We start from the raw sequence: 16,778 nt of genomic DNA, 5'->3' as shown, positions 1-16,778 counted from the left end.
CCGTCAAGTAATTGCTTGGTTATCTTCTCTTTCGAGTTTTTACTCTGTAGATTTTACTCCATACTCTGCCCTCTCATAGATTCTCTCCGTGTACAGATTATGCAAGTGTTATATCAGTCCTATCGCTGTACAGTGTCTAGCTACCTTTCTCTGGCCCTCGATCTACTGTCACCAGCTGTCGCAGATACCAGCATGTTTGCCCGCAACTCCTGAAATATCTCCCGAAATACCCGTCCTTCAGGCCACAGACCAAACCAAGGTCCTGCCTGACTATTCAGGCTCTCGTTAAAGATCTTTCTGTGGTACTTGGAAAGAGAAGGGAGTTTCTCTCTCCTGGTATCGTGGCCGACGATCCCCCAGATGAAGTTGGCTGTTCCCTTCACGGTTGTGCGTGGTACGTTGCTGTGCGCAAATCAGCCGCCATTGTTCAGCTACAAAATAATAATAATAGTAATAATCCTTGCATTTGGTACAGTGCCTTATCGGGTCGGAAAGCGCTTCCCAGGATTTACTGTGAAATGGGAGTGACGTGTGTATTTGTAGGCAAACTCGGCGCCTAGCGATGTACCACAAACAGTCATGGAGTGCGTGATCCATTTTTATTTCACCAGGAAACACTCCCTTCTCTTTCCGAACAGCGCCTTGGGATCTTTAACGTCCACCTGAACAGGCAGACGGGCACGGTTTAACGTCTCATCCCGAAGGACGGCACCTCCAACAATGCAACACACCCCCCCCACCCCCAGTGCTGCATTGGAGCGTCAGCTTAGACTGTGGGATTTGAAGCCACAACCTTCTTTCTGACTCAGGAGAGAGTGTTATCGCTGTGTCAGGCTGACACCGGTAAACCATGCGAAATGCCTCGAGACATTTCGATGATGTTAAGTATGAAATGCAAGGGTTATTATTCCAAGGAAAATAATACGCCCTCTATACATGATTCCTCCACATCCCCCTCTCTCTCTCTCAGCCTGGCCAACTTCAACATGTCTTTATTAGGACTTGCAGCCCAAAAAAAAGCCCAGTTCCCCCCCCCCCTCCCCAACCCCCCACACACAATCCTACCCTCCCCTGTATCTAACAATCACCCAACATAATAGGGCAGGCAGTCTCTCGCACTCCTTATCTGCCAAACAAACAAAAGAAAGAGTGTTATCTGATCTCTCAGTTGGAATTGTGGCAAGAAAAGACAAGGGGAGGGGGGGGGGGGGCGGTGGTGGTGGTGGAGGGTGAAACCACTGAACATCTTCATCCCTTATCCCAGGCAGCAGAGCAGGCATGTTTGTTGGATGTGGGAGAGCTCCCAGTGGACTAGCAGCACCTGATCAGAGAGAAAGAGAGAGCGAGAGAGCGAGAGAAAGAAAGCACAAGGCAGCCTGACCCCCAGCCTCACTATTATTGCTCACTGTAAAGGCACTCGCAGTACCTCAACTTAAATCAGCCTGTGGGCTATCTGGATGCGTTGTAACGATGGGTGGCTTTAGCTGTGCCTCCTCCAGCCCTGCTCGCTGCTGCCTGTTGCTGTTGCGCCTCTCTGTGTCTGTCTTACTGCTGCTGCTCTTGTCTCAGCCTGACCTTGCGGCTGCTAAGAGCCTGAGAGTGAAAACGGGAGACAAATACGACGTGAGTATACTTATAGTTATATTTATATGTTTATATATATTATCTATCTATCATAGTGTGAGAGGCGCACCCAAAAAAAAAAGGTGCTGATCTGTTACACGACTCATTCATTCACTCACTCATTCATTCACAAGCACAAGAAACTCAAGGAAAAGTTTGTTTTCTCAACACACTCATTTCTTTCTCTCTCTCTCTCTCACTCACTCATTCGCTCACTTTGGCTTCACATTCAATCCCCTTCGGCACATCTTGCGGTGGTTCAAAACAGCCCCTTGTACAGCCTTAGGCGAGAGTCTTGTTAGTTTAGCATTGTGTTACACAGAAGCCGACCCAGAGAGAGAGTGAGTGAGCGAGTGAGAGAGAGAGACAGAGAGAGATAGAGTGGGAGAGGGTGAAAGAGAGAGGGAGAGAGAGGTAAAGGGAAAGGGGGGAAAAAAACAGGGTGTTTCAATCAATACGAAATAAAACCAAACCCACTCGATTCTGCTGTATATTTTCGTTGCAAATATCGAAGAAGGGAGATTTTGGGAGGGAATTGTCACATCATTGGTTTGCATTTTGTTTCAAAAGTACTGTATAGGAATGAAGTTAGGTTTTTGCACAGAAAGTTTGAAGTTGAGAGGCTTTGACAGAGCAAAGGCAAAGCCCTGCAGATCATATGTGTATGTGTGTGTATATATATGTGTGTGAGTGTGTATCTCTGTACCCTCAGTATAGAGGGTTGACAAGGAATCTTAACTAAATATAATTTATCCCTCTGTTTCCTTGGATCCCAGCTCGCACACACACACACACACACACACACCTGTTTGTCCTCTGCACAGTTTAAGGTCTTGGCACCAGTTGGCTCTGTAACAGCCCGATACTGACGTTTCAGGCATAAATACGCAGTCCATTCACTTTACAGTATGTTTTGTGAAGCGCTTTGAGACGTCTCAATGATGTGATGAGGCGCTGTACCAGATGCAAGGATTATTATTATTATAAATTTAAAAAGGGAAGGGGTGTGGGCGGAGAAGAGGAGGAGAACGGATGGGGTAGAGGGGGAGGTAAAAGATTGGATAGGAATACGATGCACCCAAACTTGGTCAGGAAGAGAGATGAAAGATAAGACTGAGCTCGCTCAGCCAGCTTCGCTTCCGGAGGAATGTGCAGAGATATCATTGCTGATTAAATAATAAGGCAAAATGTCTCCAGTGGTTTATGCTGCCTGAAGAATTTGGATACAGATATATACCCGAGTGCTGTCCATTCCTGTAAGCTTGGCATCCATTTGTTAGATCAGGTCAGAAATAACACTGCACTGTGAAACCCGCCAGCTAGACTTGCTCATTCGAGAGTTTAACGGATAAACAGAGGAAAGATATCTAACCGGTGAGTTACCAGTGTAAGAGCAAGCCATGATGCATGAGTGAATTATCAAGACCCTTTCACGCTGATTTACAAAAGTACTTGGCAAACTGTCTGTAACTCCTGAGGTATTCTGTTTATTCTCTTGTGAACAACTATTTGTGGAATGTTAAGGCGCTCTTTTCGAGTGTTATGCTATGTCCCATATGTTTGCTAATCTCTCTGTGCGTGTTTTTTAGCCTAGTGTGAGTTAGGACTTCACTGGGAAACCCAATTCATAACGTCTTCCCCAGATCTTAATTCTTCATTGAGTTTCAATGGATCAAATGATACACAGCAAAACAAAGACACCCCCACAGGCATTGCGATAAGCAGCAACAAAAAGACTCGACAAGATTCAGTGTTAACTGAGCTCAACATTAGTGGCAGGCGGGCCTTCTGCCACTCTGCCCCCACCCTCTGGAACTCCATCCCCCAGTCTCTCCGCCTCTCCCCCTCCCTTGCCACCTTCAAGACCCATCTCAAGACCCTCCTCTTCGACCATGCTTTCGATCTCTCTGCTCCCCCCCCCCCCCCCCCCCCCGCCCACCCCCACACTCCCCAACCCCCAAGTCAGGTCCGCAACTTTGTCTGTCCAACGTCTTGGGACATCTCTTGACGTGAAAAGCACTTTACAAATGTAATTTTGTTGTTGTAGTAGCACACAGTCAGACCAGTTCTGTTAACTCCAAAGTAATCCTGTACAATGATATGAAATTGTAAACCCTACCACCGGACAAGGATCCAATTGGTAAAGATTTAATGTATTTCACATCTGGGAACACATGTTGAGGCTTAGGATGAATGCTCGACAGGAACACCCTTTAACGTTAAGAGGCACAGGGGAAATGAATGCTGACAGTTTCAGGCCAGTGACTGTGGTTAACATCAGCTTCACACTTCCTTTACTGCAATGCCAAGCATTCTCCACCCTTCACCAAAAGAAAAGGATGCAGTCTACCATGAACATAGTAATATGTGTGGATGGAATTGGCATTCACAGTGAATGTTTTCTGTAAGCACTGTAGAGCAAGCATCGAGAGTTCACTGTTTTTTTACTAAAAGAAGTTTAATTGCAACTGTCTCTCAACCCTATGGAACTGCCATAACTCTTCGCCCCCTGAAACGGGTCTTAATGCGAGAGGGAGTTGAGATTCGCTTTCAATTCTAAAGCACCCACTTTAGCTCAATGAACTCGCTCCGGGAGTGGGTGGTCGAGTCCGGAATTAATTATTAACAGTGTTTTTTTTTAAAAAAAAGAAAGGGAAAGCATTTTAGAACAGCCATAGAGACCGTTTGTGGGTTGCTATGGCACAAAACCACAGCAAACCGTTTTTGAAGTTGTACTTTGCCTTTGTTGAGTGTGTGGATTTGGCCACAGTTCCCGATAATTTGAGACTTGCATCCAAGCGCTGCCCGCGCTCTCCCTCTCTCCGTGGAGAGTGATCCATGTCAGCTTGGCTCAGTTAGTAGCGCTCTCGCCTCTGGGTCAGGCGATTGTGGGTTTGAGCCACATACCCTGTGACACAATCGTGGCTTGACACCGTTACAATACTACACTGGCCATTCTTTTCAGATGAGACATTAATCTAAGACCAAGTCCAGCAGCTCTTACAAACCCTGTAGCGCTATTTTGAAAGGCAGGCCTCCTCCCAGTGTCCTGGCCAAGATTTTTTTTCTCTCATCCCAAATCACACTGTGGTCTTTCATATCATGATTGGGTTTTTTTTGCCTACAAAAGACACAGTCACTCCACTTTACAGTATATCTCGTGCAGCCCTTTTGCGACGTCCTCTCGACATGAAAGGGGCTGTATCAAATGTAAGGATTATCATTGGCGAATTTGACAAGTTCATAAACACAGCCTTAATCTTGAAGCTGGATTATTTGTCCAGATTTTTTAAAAAAAAACAGTTTCAAATGTAAGATTGAATTCAACAGATTGCCCATTTCTGCACGGTCTGTAAGGCGACCCAGTAAATCTAGACCCAGGAGTGTCTCCATGCTTAGCAATTATTTCCTTTTGCCCACATCCAGCTAAAGACAATAATTACAGCTTCAATACGTATGATTATGGTGGTAATTTGCAGCACATTGAATTGGTAATGCAAGTTATTTCAATGTTACTTCCTCCTTCCCACCTCTCTCCCTTATCATGTACACTACTCTTTTTCTCTCTCTCTCTTCCATTGAGGTTATTTTTCCCAACTGCGCGACTGGGCTAACAATTCTGGCACTGTGCAGATACAGTGCTGCACTTTGCCAGACTATAGGATAGTGTATAATCATCAATCATGGCTTGGTGGAGCCAACTAAAAGCACTCTGATGTACAGGACTGACAATTTAACTGCAACAGCAATTCTCATGATGAGTATCAAGTGACTGAAATCCTTTGATAAATGGCATCAATCAAGGAACGTCCCATGTTTCTAAACCAGAGCCATAATCAAAGTTTTCAACATAAGCTGCAATTCACCAAATATAAAGTTGAGCAACTTAAAACGTAGACACACTGTAATAATAATAAAATAATCCTTGCATTTGATATCGGGCTTTTCATATCTTCGAGACGTCTCAAAACGCTTCACAGAAATATACTGCAAAGTGAATTGACTGTATATTTGTGGGTGAAACGCGGCAGCCATTTGCACACAACAGCGTCCCACAAACAGTCGTGGATTGAGTGACCAAATTATTATTGTTTTGTTTTTCTTGAGGGATTATTATCCCCGGAAAAACGATCTGCCAATCGACTAACAACCAGGTTCCTACTTCCTGCGAGGTAAACAGAGGCATATGGTGTCAGGAAACTTGCCCAACATTTTACTCCGCCGGGATTAGAACCCAGGTCTCTCGCTTGCGAGGCGAGTGCTCTAACCACTGAGCTATAGGACTCCACAAATAGTGTCCTTCGTGGACTGAATAAAAGAGAGCCACATCTTTAGATCAAAGCGTCATATCTTTTAGATGTGTAATTTGTCCATTTCATCTTTTTCAAGAGAAACAATCTTGCACACAAGTTTTAAAGCCCAACTCTTAATGCACTTGTGTTTCCAGAACTGCAATCAAAGGGCATTTATTATGTTTCACTCATAAGTACAATGAATGCTTCAGTAAATATAATTATCAAGTGCATGGTTTCAAATTACATTAACACTGTTATGATCTTTCTTTGAGAAATGTATGAATAATAATCTTCATATTCTATGTAGTGCCTATTACGTCAAAATACCTCAAAAGCACCTCGCACAGGTAACTGCGGTCAAATGTAGTGACTCTGTATTTGTAGGCAAACACAGTAGCCTGTTTCTACACAGCAAAGTCATACCAAAAGGTATGAGCAACGAGGTGAATGACCAATTTATCTGGAGGATTGTTGGCCAGGACCCCAAGAGAAACTCCTTTCGCTTTGCTTCCCCACGTGTTCATGTTATAAATACCAGTAAAGCAACATCCGACTTTCAGAGAGGTTTCACAAGGCAGCTTAACAAATAGTTTTAAGCCCCCTTTGGACTAATGTGGTCACAATAATTCACCAAACGCAGCTGTCTGTCAGTAAAGTAATGGGAAACGGTAACATCTATCTTTTTTGAATATTTGATGGACTTATGGCAACGTTTCTCTACAATGTGGGGAGAACGTGAACCATTGAACCTTTCTACATGTATGGACCTTATAACACAGAGTCCCAGCCTTTCACGATCAATCCTAGGAGTGGAATAATAGAGGGAGTTTTCTTAAATAACCTCAGAGATAATGTGTGTGCAATAGATCGGTTCATTCGAGAGCTACTCTTTATGAAAATCATTCTTTTTCTTCTAGAAAAAGTTTCTTCCTGATTTATGTGTACAGGGTTGTGCTATAATGCTTGACGGAGAATGTGTGTGTGTGTGTGCGCGCGCTGGGGCCATCATTTAGGAAGACCTCAAAGAAAACTGCAGAGTGATTGCCTTCATCCTTTCCCTGAAGGAGATGTTATTATCCAAGTCACTCGTTTAAGGGCAGGCAGAGTTTAATTTCTTCCAGTTCCTTCCTGGAGTGCTTTTTGAACTCAGACCAGAGTCAACACCTCAGCCTAAGATCTTTCAGGAACACTAGTTCACCTCCAGGCAGTCAGACGTTCATCCACAAAACACACAGTCCGCGTGGAGTAAACCCTGTCAAGCGCTTTGAGACTTCCTCCCGACCTGCGCAGTCACGGAATGGCGGCGTCAGATGTTTGGAGTCAGATATGTAGCCGGTGGCATGAGTCATGCTAAGCCTCCGTGCTCTAGCGGAACGAAAGCAGCACAAGTCATAATAAGAAACAATTCCGTTTGTCAAATTAAATGAAAGAAACCAAGGTTATTTCGCTTCACGGGAACTGACTGCGTATCGAAGATAGGTCTCGCTAATACATATCTGACACCTGACCAAGTCACTGGGGAATTTGCTCAGTTCCGCAGTGGAAATACTTTATCTGAGGTCAAAACCAAATCATGCCATAGGGGGTGATTGCTGGCAAATATGAGCGATTGGATCTTATTCTCCTTTTAGTTCAGTCCATATCCTGAGGTTGGCGATGGAAACCGGTGGGGGGGGGGAGAAGACGGAGGTGTACTCTACCCCGTGTGAAGAGTGCTATATAAATGGAAGTTGTTGTTGTTGTCGTTGAGTAATACTACAAAGAAACAAGTCTGACTATAGCCCAAGAAAATGAATGGAAGCTGCTTTTGATCGTCACTTTACGAGTAATGATAAAACCCTTTCCTACTTCCTCATATGTTCAGTAACAGATGTACTGAGTGCTTTTCCACAAACGGTGGGAGGGGGGGAAAAAGGGGAAATCTGATACAATGAGGAAATTAACGTTAACCTATTTTTCCCATTACGGAAGAGGTAAATTTAAATACAGTTTAAAAAAATAAAGGTTCTGCATAGGAGGAGTTGATTGGTGCTGTTGAGGTACATTTTACTGCCGACACACTCACATAGTGACATTCAACAAACACACAGAGCGACGCGCGCTCACATAGAGACATCACAGTGATGTCTCCGTGCACAGTGATGGCGGGTAAACAGTCCCGGGCAAAGGCACTTTGTTGTTTAGCGTATTTGCAGCGGAGGCCGCTGTTTAAAGCGGATTCCACGGAAAAATTGCAGCTGCACTTTTCCATTGGTCCAGCTCATTGGTTTGAGGTGAACTGTTTGCAATTCAGCTACAGCCACCACTTTGGTTACCAACTACTGCCACCTGAAGGGATAACAAACACACTACAATAAATAGTAATACAACAACAACAAAATTACATTTATAGAGTGCCTTTCACGTCGGGAGGAGGTCTCAAGGTGCTGGACAGTCAGCGGTCAGTGGATGGGGGAGAGGTGGGAGGGCGACTGAAGGCACGATCGAAGAGGAGGGTCTTGAGACCGGCCTCGAAGGAGGCGGCAACAACAACAACAACAACAACAAGATTACATTTGCATAGCGTCTTTCACGTCGGGAAAGCTCCACTGCGAAACATTTTGAACATGAAGACGCACAATATTTTTTTTAAAAAAGGGCTTATTATTTTTGACTGAAGTACACGCACTGAAATGTTCCATCAGTCACGTTCGAATCAAAGTGACCGCAAGTCCACCCAGAACATTGGTAGTGTCTGAATAACTACCCTATTATCTAAAAAAAATCAACCTTTATTTAAAACTTGTTAGACTTTATAATGGTATCACAATGTTTTGGTTATCCTGGATGTACAGGGAGGAATATGACCCTCTTCCTGCTCTCATTTGAATCCAGTCAAATAATCAAAGGCTAACATGAAACCATTGGCAGAACCAGCAGAAATTCAATTCCAGGAAAGTCATGCAAACCAATGGATAATACTTTTTTTTTAACTTAACACATGCAAACACCGAGTGCTCCCAACAGCAAAGGCAAGATAAAGGCATCTTTGCATACCCTCAGCAAAGTGCCTTTGAACCACCAATAAAAGTGCATTTATTTTTATTGGTGAGCGAGCTTCGGCTTGCTCACCCCCAATTAGCCGAATTACTCCGAACACGTTCCACTTAGAGATCTGGGGTTGTCCCCACAGAGCAGCCCCTATCCCTCCCCTTTCCCCAACTCTTCCAGGCCCCAAATTGTCACAGGACAATATGGACCTGGACCATGTCTTCATAACCACCCGAGCAAGTCCGGTGACCAGATGGCCTTTGCGTCAGAGCAATCGTGACCTGAGCCAAGTCACCAACTTCTCAAGCGAGCTCTGTATTCTAGTATCTCTGCTTCTTCTTAATGAAGGCAGATCACATTCCTCAGATCGGAAATACTGCAATGCCAATCCCAACCCACAGAGGGTTGAGTTGCATTACTTCATTTTCATAGATACAGTATTTAATTTTTCCTTCCTCATCCAGCCCATTACCTCCGGCTTCACCTATGTTCCCCCTTTCTGTGCTCAAGAGACAAAACCTGTGTCTGCACATTTCTTCTCTTTGAATTGCCTCTGTTCCTTTTTCGAATATCAGCGAGCCTGCCGATTGAAGCGAAAGTCAGATGTAGTATCAATTGGTTCATGACTGCTTGTTCCTGCGTTAGTTAACATTTAACTCTGTTCTGTCCCTCCTCTCCCCCCCCCCCCCCCCCACCTATTTTCTTTCACCAGGACTATGAATATCAGCTGATCTCACATTCTTCCCAATACCAGAAGAATGACCGGTGCCCTCCTCCGCCTCAGGCGTTGCCGCACAAGGCCTGTGAGGTTCCCAGCTGCAGGTCAGACTCTGAGTGCGAACGGCACAAAAGATGCTGTTACAATGGATGCATTTATGCTTGCTTGGAATCCGTGCAGCCACCACCAGGTACACCTTAAGTTTCCAATGTTGGCCTTAGTCTCCATTCACAATGTGACGCAGAGCGCAATTCTGAACTTAGAATGTAATCAGTTCAAAGCACCTCTGTAGGTCCTGAAAACGCTTCTTGGCTCAGAGGGTAGCACTCTGACCTCTAAGTCAGAAGGTTGTGGGTTCAAACACCCCCAGGACAGGTCTTTGAGCTCACAGGCTATAGGCCTGACACCTTAATGCATTACTGAAGGTGTCGTCCTTCAATCGAGACCCATCTGCCTGTTCAGGTGGGTGTCAAAAGATCCTGTAGCTCTAGTTGGAAGGCAAGGGATTTTCTTCTGTTGTCCTGGCCACTACCACACCTCATGTAAAGCGCTTTGAGACGTCCCACAGGCATGAAAGGCACTATATATAACAAATTCAAGGAATATTATCTATTTTATTTAGGCGAGGGTTTATTTTGACAGACTGTTTAGGTTTCCAGCCTTCCTTTTTAGGTCTCTCCAAATCACAGGCTTTGCCCGGCTCAAAGTCTGCTCAGCAGAAACGCCATTTACTCAATCTGTTGTTCGTTCACAGTTCTAGATTGGTTGGTACAACCAAAACCCAGATGGCTTGGGGGCAATGGGTGGCTGCTGGATGGACCAGAGGAAGTGCTTCAAGGTATTCCATCAACAATAGTATCAATTGCATGTTGGAAAGATTACTCAATCCCTTGGTTTGCTTCAACCACAGATTCAGGCAGCGAGTTCCAGATTCTCACCATTCTCTAAAGTTTCCCCTGTTAGATCCTCCACTGGCTGTCTTATATCTACACCATGATGGGAAAGAGCTTCATTTTATTCTGAATTCAGTTTAGAACCTGGTTTCATTTTACGAGCTGTGGAAAAGCGACTTACCAAATTATGGCTGAATTTAAGAATACTCCACATTACCCCACCTTCTTACATTTTGTAGGAAGAATAGTCTCATGGGTGGAATTTGAAGAGCGTTGACCTGATTTGAAGTGCCAAAGCAACTGATTGTCAGTTGCAACTTATTATAACGCAGGTTGCAATTTTATTGATCCCTCAATTACTGCTTTATAACAAAGTTCTACTGCATACACACACTTTCGGTTGCACAATCTTTTCAAATTATTTCAGGAGTTTCGCTGTTGCATTGCCAATGGAGGTATAGGGTTATCAGCAGAGATGTTTTTTTTTCTGATTATTGTCTTGTCTCTTTTTGCAGCTGAAGCTTGTAGCACTACAGAGGACGGAGACGAACCCTTGCATTGCCCCACTGGCTACGAATGTCACATCATCAATCCCGGCAACTCGGCAGAGGGAATACCAAACCGAGGGCAATGCATAAAGCAACGGGGCAACAGTGGTCAGTGTTTCAGCTGGTCTACTTCCGAGTATCTCGCTGTTTTGGAACACCGTCCTAGAATCCCCTCTCTAACCTCATTCAAAGCACATCTCAAAGCGTAACCCTTTCGGTCACCTTTCGCTTTCCCCCACCCCACGCCTGCCACCTTCAGCTCGGGTGCCCATCCAACGGGGTTAAGAGCTTTGAAACGTCATCCCGACGTGAAAAGCGCTACAGAAATATAAACTGTGTTGTACTGTGTTACAGCCTCACTTATATGGACCCAAACTAACTGGAATCACAGGAAATGTCAGGCTTCCAGTGCTGATCATTTGTCACTCGCTGTGAGGTAGCATCATTTTTTTTTTAAAAATCACTAATTACTGCATACGTTTTTTTTGCTTTCAGATGGACGCAATTTAAGACCCAAATTTTACAAGGAGTACAAGGATTATTTTGGTAAGATCAGACAATCGAAACAATATTAAGGGGATTGAATTTCTTTCCGGCTACGGATTTACTCTTGTTTTTTGAGCATTTCAGAGGGCTTCAGAATTTGGCAAATTCTTAAATACAGGGTTTTGTTTTGAAGCCGGTTTCCTGTAAGTTCTTTTCATAAACTACGGAAAACCCGACTTCAAAGTTAAGACCGCATTCAACTGTTTACAAATTTTGTACGCTCTAAAATGCTATTTAACTGTAGACTCGGGTGGAATTTCACCCCACGAATCCGTTAGTGAAATGTCGCAAACTTTCCCTCAAAGTGGATAATATTTTATGAGTGAATAAATATCTAAATTTTTGCACAATTCATTTAGGGTTCGAATTGAATTGATGCACTCTATAACTAGCCGGGAGATAAAATAATAAAATAGTAAACAATCCTTGTGTTTGATTAGGGGACGCCTCAAAGAGCTTCACAGGATTTTACTGTAAAGTGCAGTAACTGGGTATTTCGTTAGTTGATCACTATATGCAACGTAAAAATCTTTTGGTTGCGTATCTGAGTTAACTTGCCTAACTTGTTCGTACAGTGAATCGTAGTTTAAAAAAAAGCGTGACGTACCAGTTATGTTAGCTGGAAAACGATATGAATAGAACAAAGCCCGTATTTCTGTCCCTTTAAACGACTGCAAGCATGAAAACACACCTTGATACTTGTCACTGCAGAACACCTGATAGCTCACCTTGTAAACTGAGACTATGTGAATGCATTGTCACAAAGAGGAACAATGACAGTTCAGCACTTGAACGCTTTAAATGCCTTCCTTTTATGACAATACATTTCCACAGGAGGCAGTTGGCAAAATTCAGTACCCGCCATGGCAAGTTTGGTTTACCTGCCTTTGCTGCCTTTATTAATTCAACTCCTGCACTGTTGGGGCTTGATTCTCGTTCGGGTCAGCCAGTTGCCATGTGTAGATGGGGATGCGTGCATGACACTCGTGGAAACCCATCACCGTGCTTAAAGGGCATCCAAACCAAGCTGAGATTTCCAATGCATCCCACCTAAACATGGAAATTCTGGAGGGGCGTATCCTGCTTACCTAACTCCGGAAAGTATTAGGCGCTGGTGGACAAGAGCCAAGGCTTGAGGACCCACTAGGGGCAGGCAGACAGACTGACTTCACTCCGATTTCCCTCTCCCCACCTCATTTATCAAATACTTTGGTGAAGCCCTTCACAACTCGTCACTTAGCGATTTACCATTGTTGACACACCATACAGAGCTGTACTTATTAGCAGAGATCTCCTGATACGAAGGGCAGGGAGGAAATGGAAACAATTTGGATGTTTTTTTTTCTTTCAATGTGTGCAACGTACTTGTCTTGCAGTAATCTTCATTCCACTCCTTCATCTCATGAAAGAAATTAGGTGTTGCTGGGAGCGCACACATGTACACACCTGATCGACCAATGGACCAGTGCACACCCACTCACTCGGATTTTTTTAAAACAAAAAAAAAACTCTTGCGCAAAGTGTCTCATTCAGGATCTGGAAATGGGCCTGACCTCAGAGTAACAGGTTCTGTGGAATTTGACTTTTACGTGGGGGTGGGGGTGAGGGTGGGGAGGCTGTCAATGGCGAGGGGGTAGACGAGTTGTGGGTCAGAGACACAACGATTTTGGGGTGGGGGAGGCGAATCTGAACCTCTCAGCAAGTACTCGTCAAACTCCACCTCATGGGTTCGGCCAAAAGACACTTTAATGTAACATCCAGTGAAGCGCTTTGAGACGTTCCCCCCCAAAGTACTGTATTGGTGCTAAACCAAAAGCTCTTTTAATCGCCGCTCGACTGCTCGCCTTTTCCAGGGACTGATTCTAACAACGCGGTCGGATACAAGAAGCACCACCACAAGCATCTGGGCTGAGCTTTCCAACCTGCGGACACGTCCAGGCCTTTCAATGCGAATCAGCGATCGGCCTTTTCACACACATCCTTTTGGTGTCGATGACGATAGAACGCAACAGATAACTTGGGCTTCAGTTTCACAGTGTTGATCGAATGGTGCCGGTATCTTTTCAACATGCAATACAGCATTCAATGCAACTTGCATTTACAATTACTACAGGGGCAAAGTATGTGCAAAAAGGTGCTTACAATTCCCAGTTCACAAGCTGCTAAAATACTGCATAACATAGATTTTTTTTGTATTAATCCTGTATAAATTCCAACTGTAACGCCCAACTGAGGCACTCTCTCAGCAAGTGCTCATCGCTACGTGACATTGTTTTATCCTTGATAGTCCTCTCGTAAATCGCACAAACGTGAATACTTAGAAGTTACATTCGAACAGCTGCGAAGAGGTACTACCGAATAAATCTAAACAATCTTTCTCGACCATACAACATTTTGAAAGCTTTTATCACCCCGCAAATGCACAGTCACTCTGACTTCCCTTTATTTGGACAATTGTTCCGGTTGTCTCATCCCATTCTGTCATCAGTAAAAGCGTCCTTTTCCATTCCCACAACCGTATCGCAAAAAATACCCCAATAAACATGGTGCAAATATTGAAAAGGAATCAACAAACTTGTGGTATAAACCCCCCAAAACGTTTGCTAACTGTTTTGCTTTTAAACCTTGTGTGTAAAAGACACTGTAACATACCGTTCATAAGCTATCAATCACCTCAGTTGTGCAATTATTTTCATGTTACCGCAGTTTTGTTCCAATGTTTTTAATTTAAATGAAGTCCAATCTCCTGTTTACTGTGATGGTGAACAAATCTGTACAGTTTACCTACATCTTTTATGCTGACTCTTTACAATAAGGTGCTATGATGTACAGTGGTACACGTCTGCTGAGTTTTTTGTGATGTTAACGATCAGAACATTTTTACTGTTTCACTTTTGTATCAATTGCAAGAGAATTTAACTTCTGAATTAAACACTGTCTAAAACATCAGTCTGTCTAGGCTCAACGTGCTTCTGTGTCATTGATGCTCCAGTGACTGAAAAATAGTCCCCGTCAGTATCAGTGACCCTTGTCTGCTTGTGACTTGCTCAGAGACAGGCAAGCTTTGAAACCCGAAGACACTGAAGAAAAGATATCATGGCGCCTCTCGGTTTGAAGACCAAATAAACTCAGTCAAATAAACTTATCTCAAGTTTCACGTCAGCACTCTTTGCATTTGCTATACTGCCTCTCACGTCAGGAGGACATCCCACGGGATTTGACTGTGCCGTAGAGTGACTGTGTATTTGTTTTGTGGGTGAACACGGCAGCCAGTTTGCCCACAGCAATGTCCCACAAACAGCCATCGAGTAAAATGACCAATTTTATGTGGGGGATTGGTGGCCAGGACACTGAGAGAAACTCGCTTCTCTTTTCGAATAGCACCATGGGATCTTTAACGGTCCACCTGAACAGGCAGACGGGACCTTGGTTTAACGTCTCATCTGAAGAACGGCATCTCCCAACAATGCTTCACCCCCAGCGCTGCATTGGAGTGTCAGTTTAGACTGTAATTCCAAGTCCCGACATGGGGCTTGAACCTATAAACATCTGACTCAGAGGTGCGGTTCCTATTACTGCGGCAGGCTGACGGAAGAAACTTCAATGCAAAACCCTTAACTTTGCATAGATGCAAAAAGTGTTTTTTGATATATAGATTTGCTCCTCAAAGCTTTTTTTCACATCTCATTCCCTTTGACCAGTTCACCCGCAACATACGCAGTCACTCCCCATTTTACAATATATTCTGTGAGGCGCTTTGAGACGTCTCAACGACATGATAAGGTACTATATCAAATGCAAGGATTCTTATTATTTATTATATTAATCAGCACAAACGGGTCTTTTTTTTTAACTGTTCAGTATCAATGGAGGATACATCACACATTAGAAATGAAATGGCTTTGATCGTTCCTTTTTCATAGTTTGGGAATGGAAGGGAGAATCATTCAAGGCTCGTCAGAAAGTTGTTTAATCTGCTATTCAATCAGTTCATGACTCCATAGATTCACCACAGCCTTCATTGTCCTCATATCCCTTTTAAACCTTTACTTTTACAAACCTGTCTACTTCCCTCTTGAAACCCACAAACTAATTGGCGTGGAATTCTCAGTTTGGTTTGGATACTCTGAAGGATTGGTGATGGATGACACCTGGCTGACCCCCCCCCTTCCCAAAAAATGAAATTTAAATAAAATAGATTTAAAAATGTGTTTTTTTTAAATAAAGACATGCAAATGCAAAGATTACTTTAAAGCGCTCTGACATACATGAAGAGCTCTAAATAAATGCAAATTATTGTTCTTATCATTCCTGGCTTGAGAGAAGGTCAGATGACCGCCTTTTCTGTTCAAAAATGTGTGAACAACTGAAAAGGCAGTAAGAATTTAACTTAACATTGGGAACTAGGTAAATAAGCAGCAAAATGTTGGCATCTAACATTTTGATGCACTCAAGTCACCAAATAACACGGTGTACCTTTGCATAGGTTCCCCAGTTTCTTAGGTCTTAAAGGCCAAGTCAACACTTGCACATCTAAATAAATGGTTTGCTAAAAACTACATTTAAAAATAATAAATTAAAACTGCTGGCTACTATTTGCAGGGCTTGGCTTTTTTTTTGGAAAACAGACGCATAAATCTGTACAGCATCCCAACACGAAGTGGAATATTATAATAATCCTTACATTTGGTATCGTGCCTTGTCATTCACATCGGGAGGACATCTCAAAGGGCTTCACAGGTTGTACCGTTAAGTGTGGTGACTGTGCATTTTGTAGGTGAACGCGGCAACCAATTTGCACACAGCAACGTGCCACAAATAGCCACGAAATGAACGATCGGTTTTTATTTGGGGGATGGTGGGGGGGGGGGGGTGTGGGTGGTGGGATGCCAGCCAAGACGCTGGTGGGCAAACTCCCTTCTCTTTCCGAATAGCGCCACGGGATCTTTAACGCCCACCCGAACAGGAGCTCGGTGTAACTTCCCCAAAGCACAGCACCTCCCAACAATCGGCCTCAAGTCATCTTTCGTGGCAATTGTCACCCTGCAAGTCAACCCATACATTTTTTTTTAATAAAGAACACACACCCACACATACATACATACATACATACATACATACATAC

General features: G+C 43.7%; 1 protein-coding gene across 1 annotated transcript; it reads left to right on the top strand.

The window, feature by feature from the left end:
• The first annotated feature begins 1,209 nt into the window (after positions 1–1,209).
• On the top strand, positions 1,210–14,219 carry wfdc1 (WAP four-disulfide core domain 1). The gene is made up of 6 exons (XM_007889254.2): positions 1,210–1,623; positions 9,661–9,856; positions 10,421–10,504; positions 11,075–11,215; positions 11,603–11,653; positions 13,507–14,219. The coding sequence occupies exons 1-6, from the start codon at positions 1,471–1,473 to the stop codon at positions 13,563–13,565; spliced, it is 684 nt and encodes a 227-aa protein (XP_007887445.1). The 5' UTR covers positions 1,210–1,470; the 3' UTR covers positions 13,566–14,219.
• Positions 14,220–16,778: the final 2,559 nt, after the last annotated feature.

This window comes from Callorhinchus milii, unplaced genomic scaffold, assembly GCF_018977255.1.
Source record: "Callorhinchus milii isolate IMCB2004 unplaced genomic scaffold, IMCB_Cmil_1.0 Scaffold14, whole genome shotgun sequence".
NCBI lineage: Eukaryota > Metazoa > Chordata > Chondrichthyes > Chimaeriformes > Callorhinchidae > Callorhinchus > Callorhinchus milii.
Note: the sequence above shows the minus strand (reverse complement) of the source record. Positions and strands in the feature narration are given on the sequence as shown.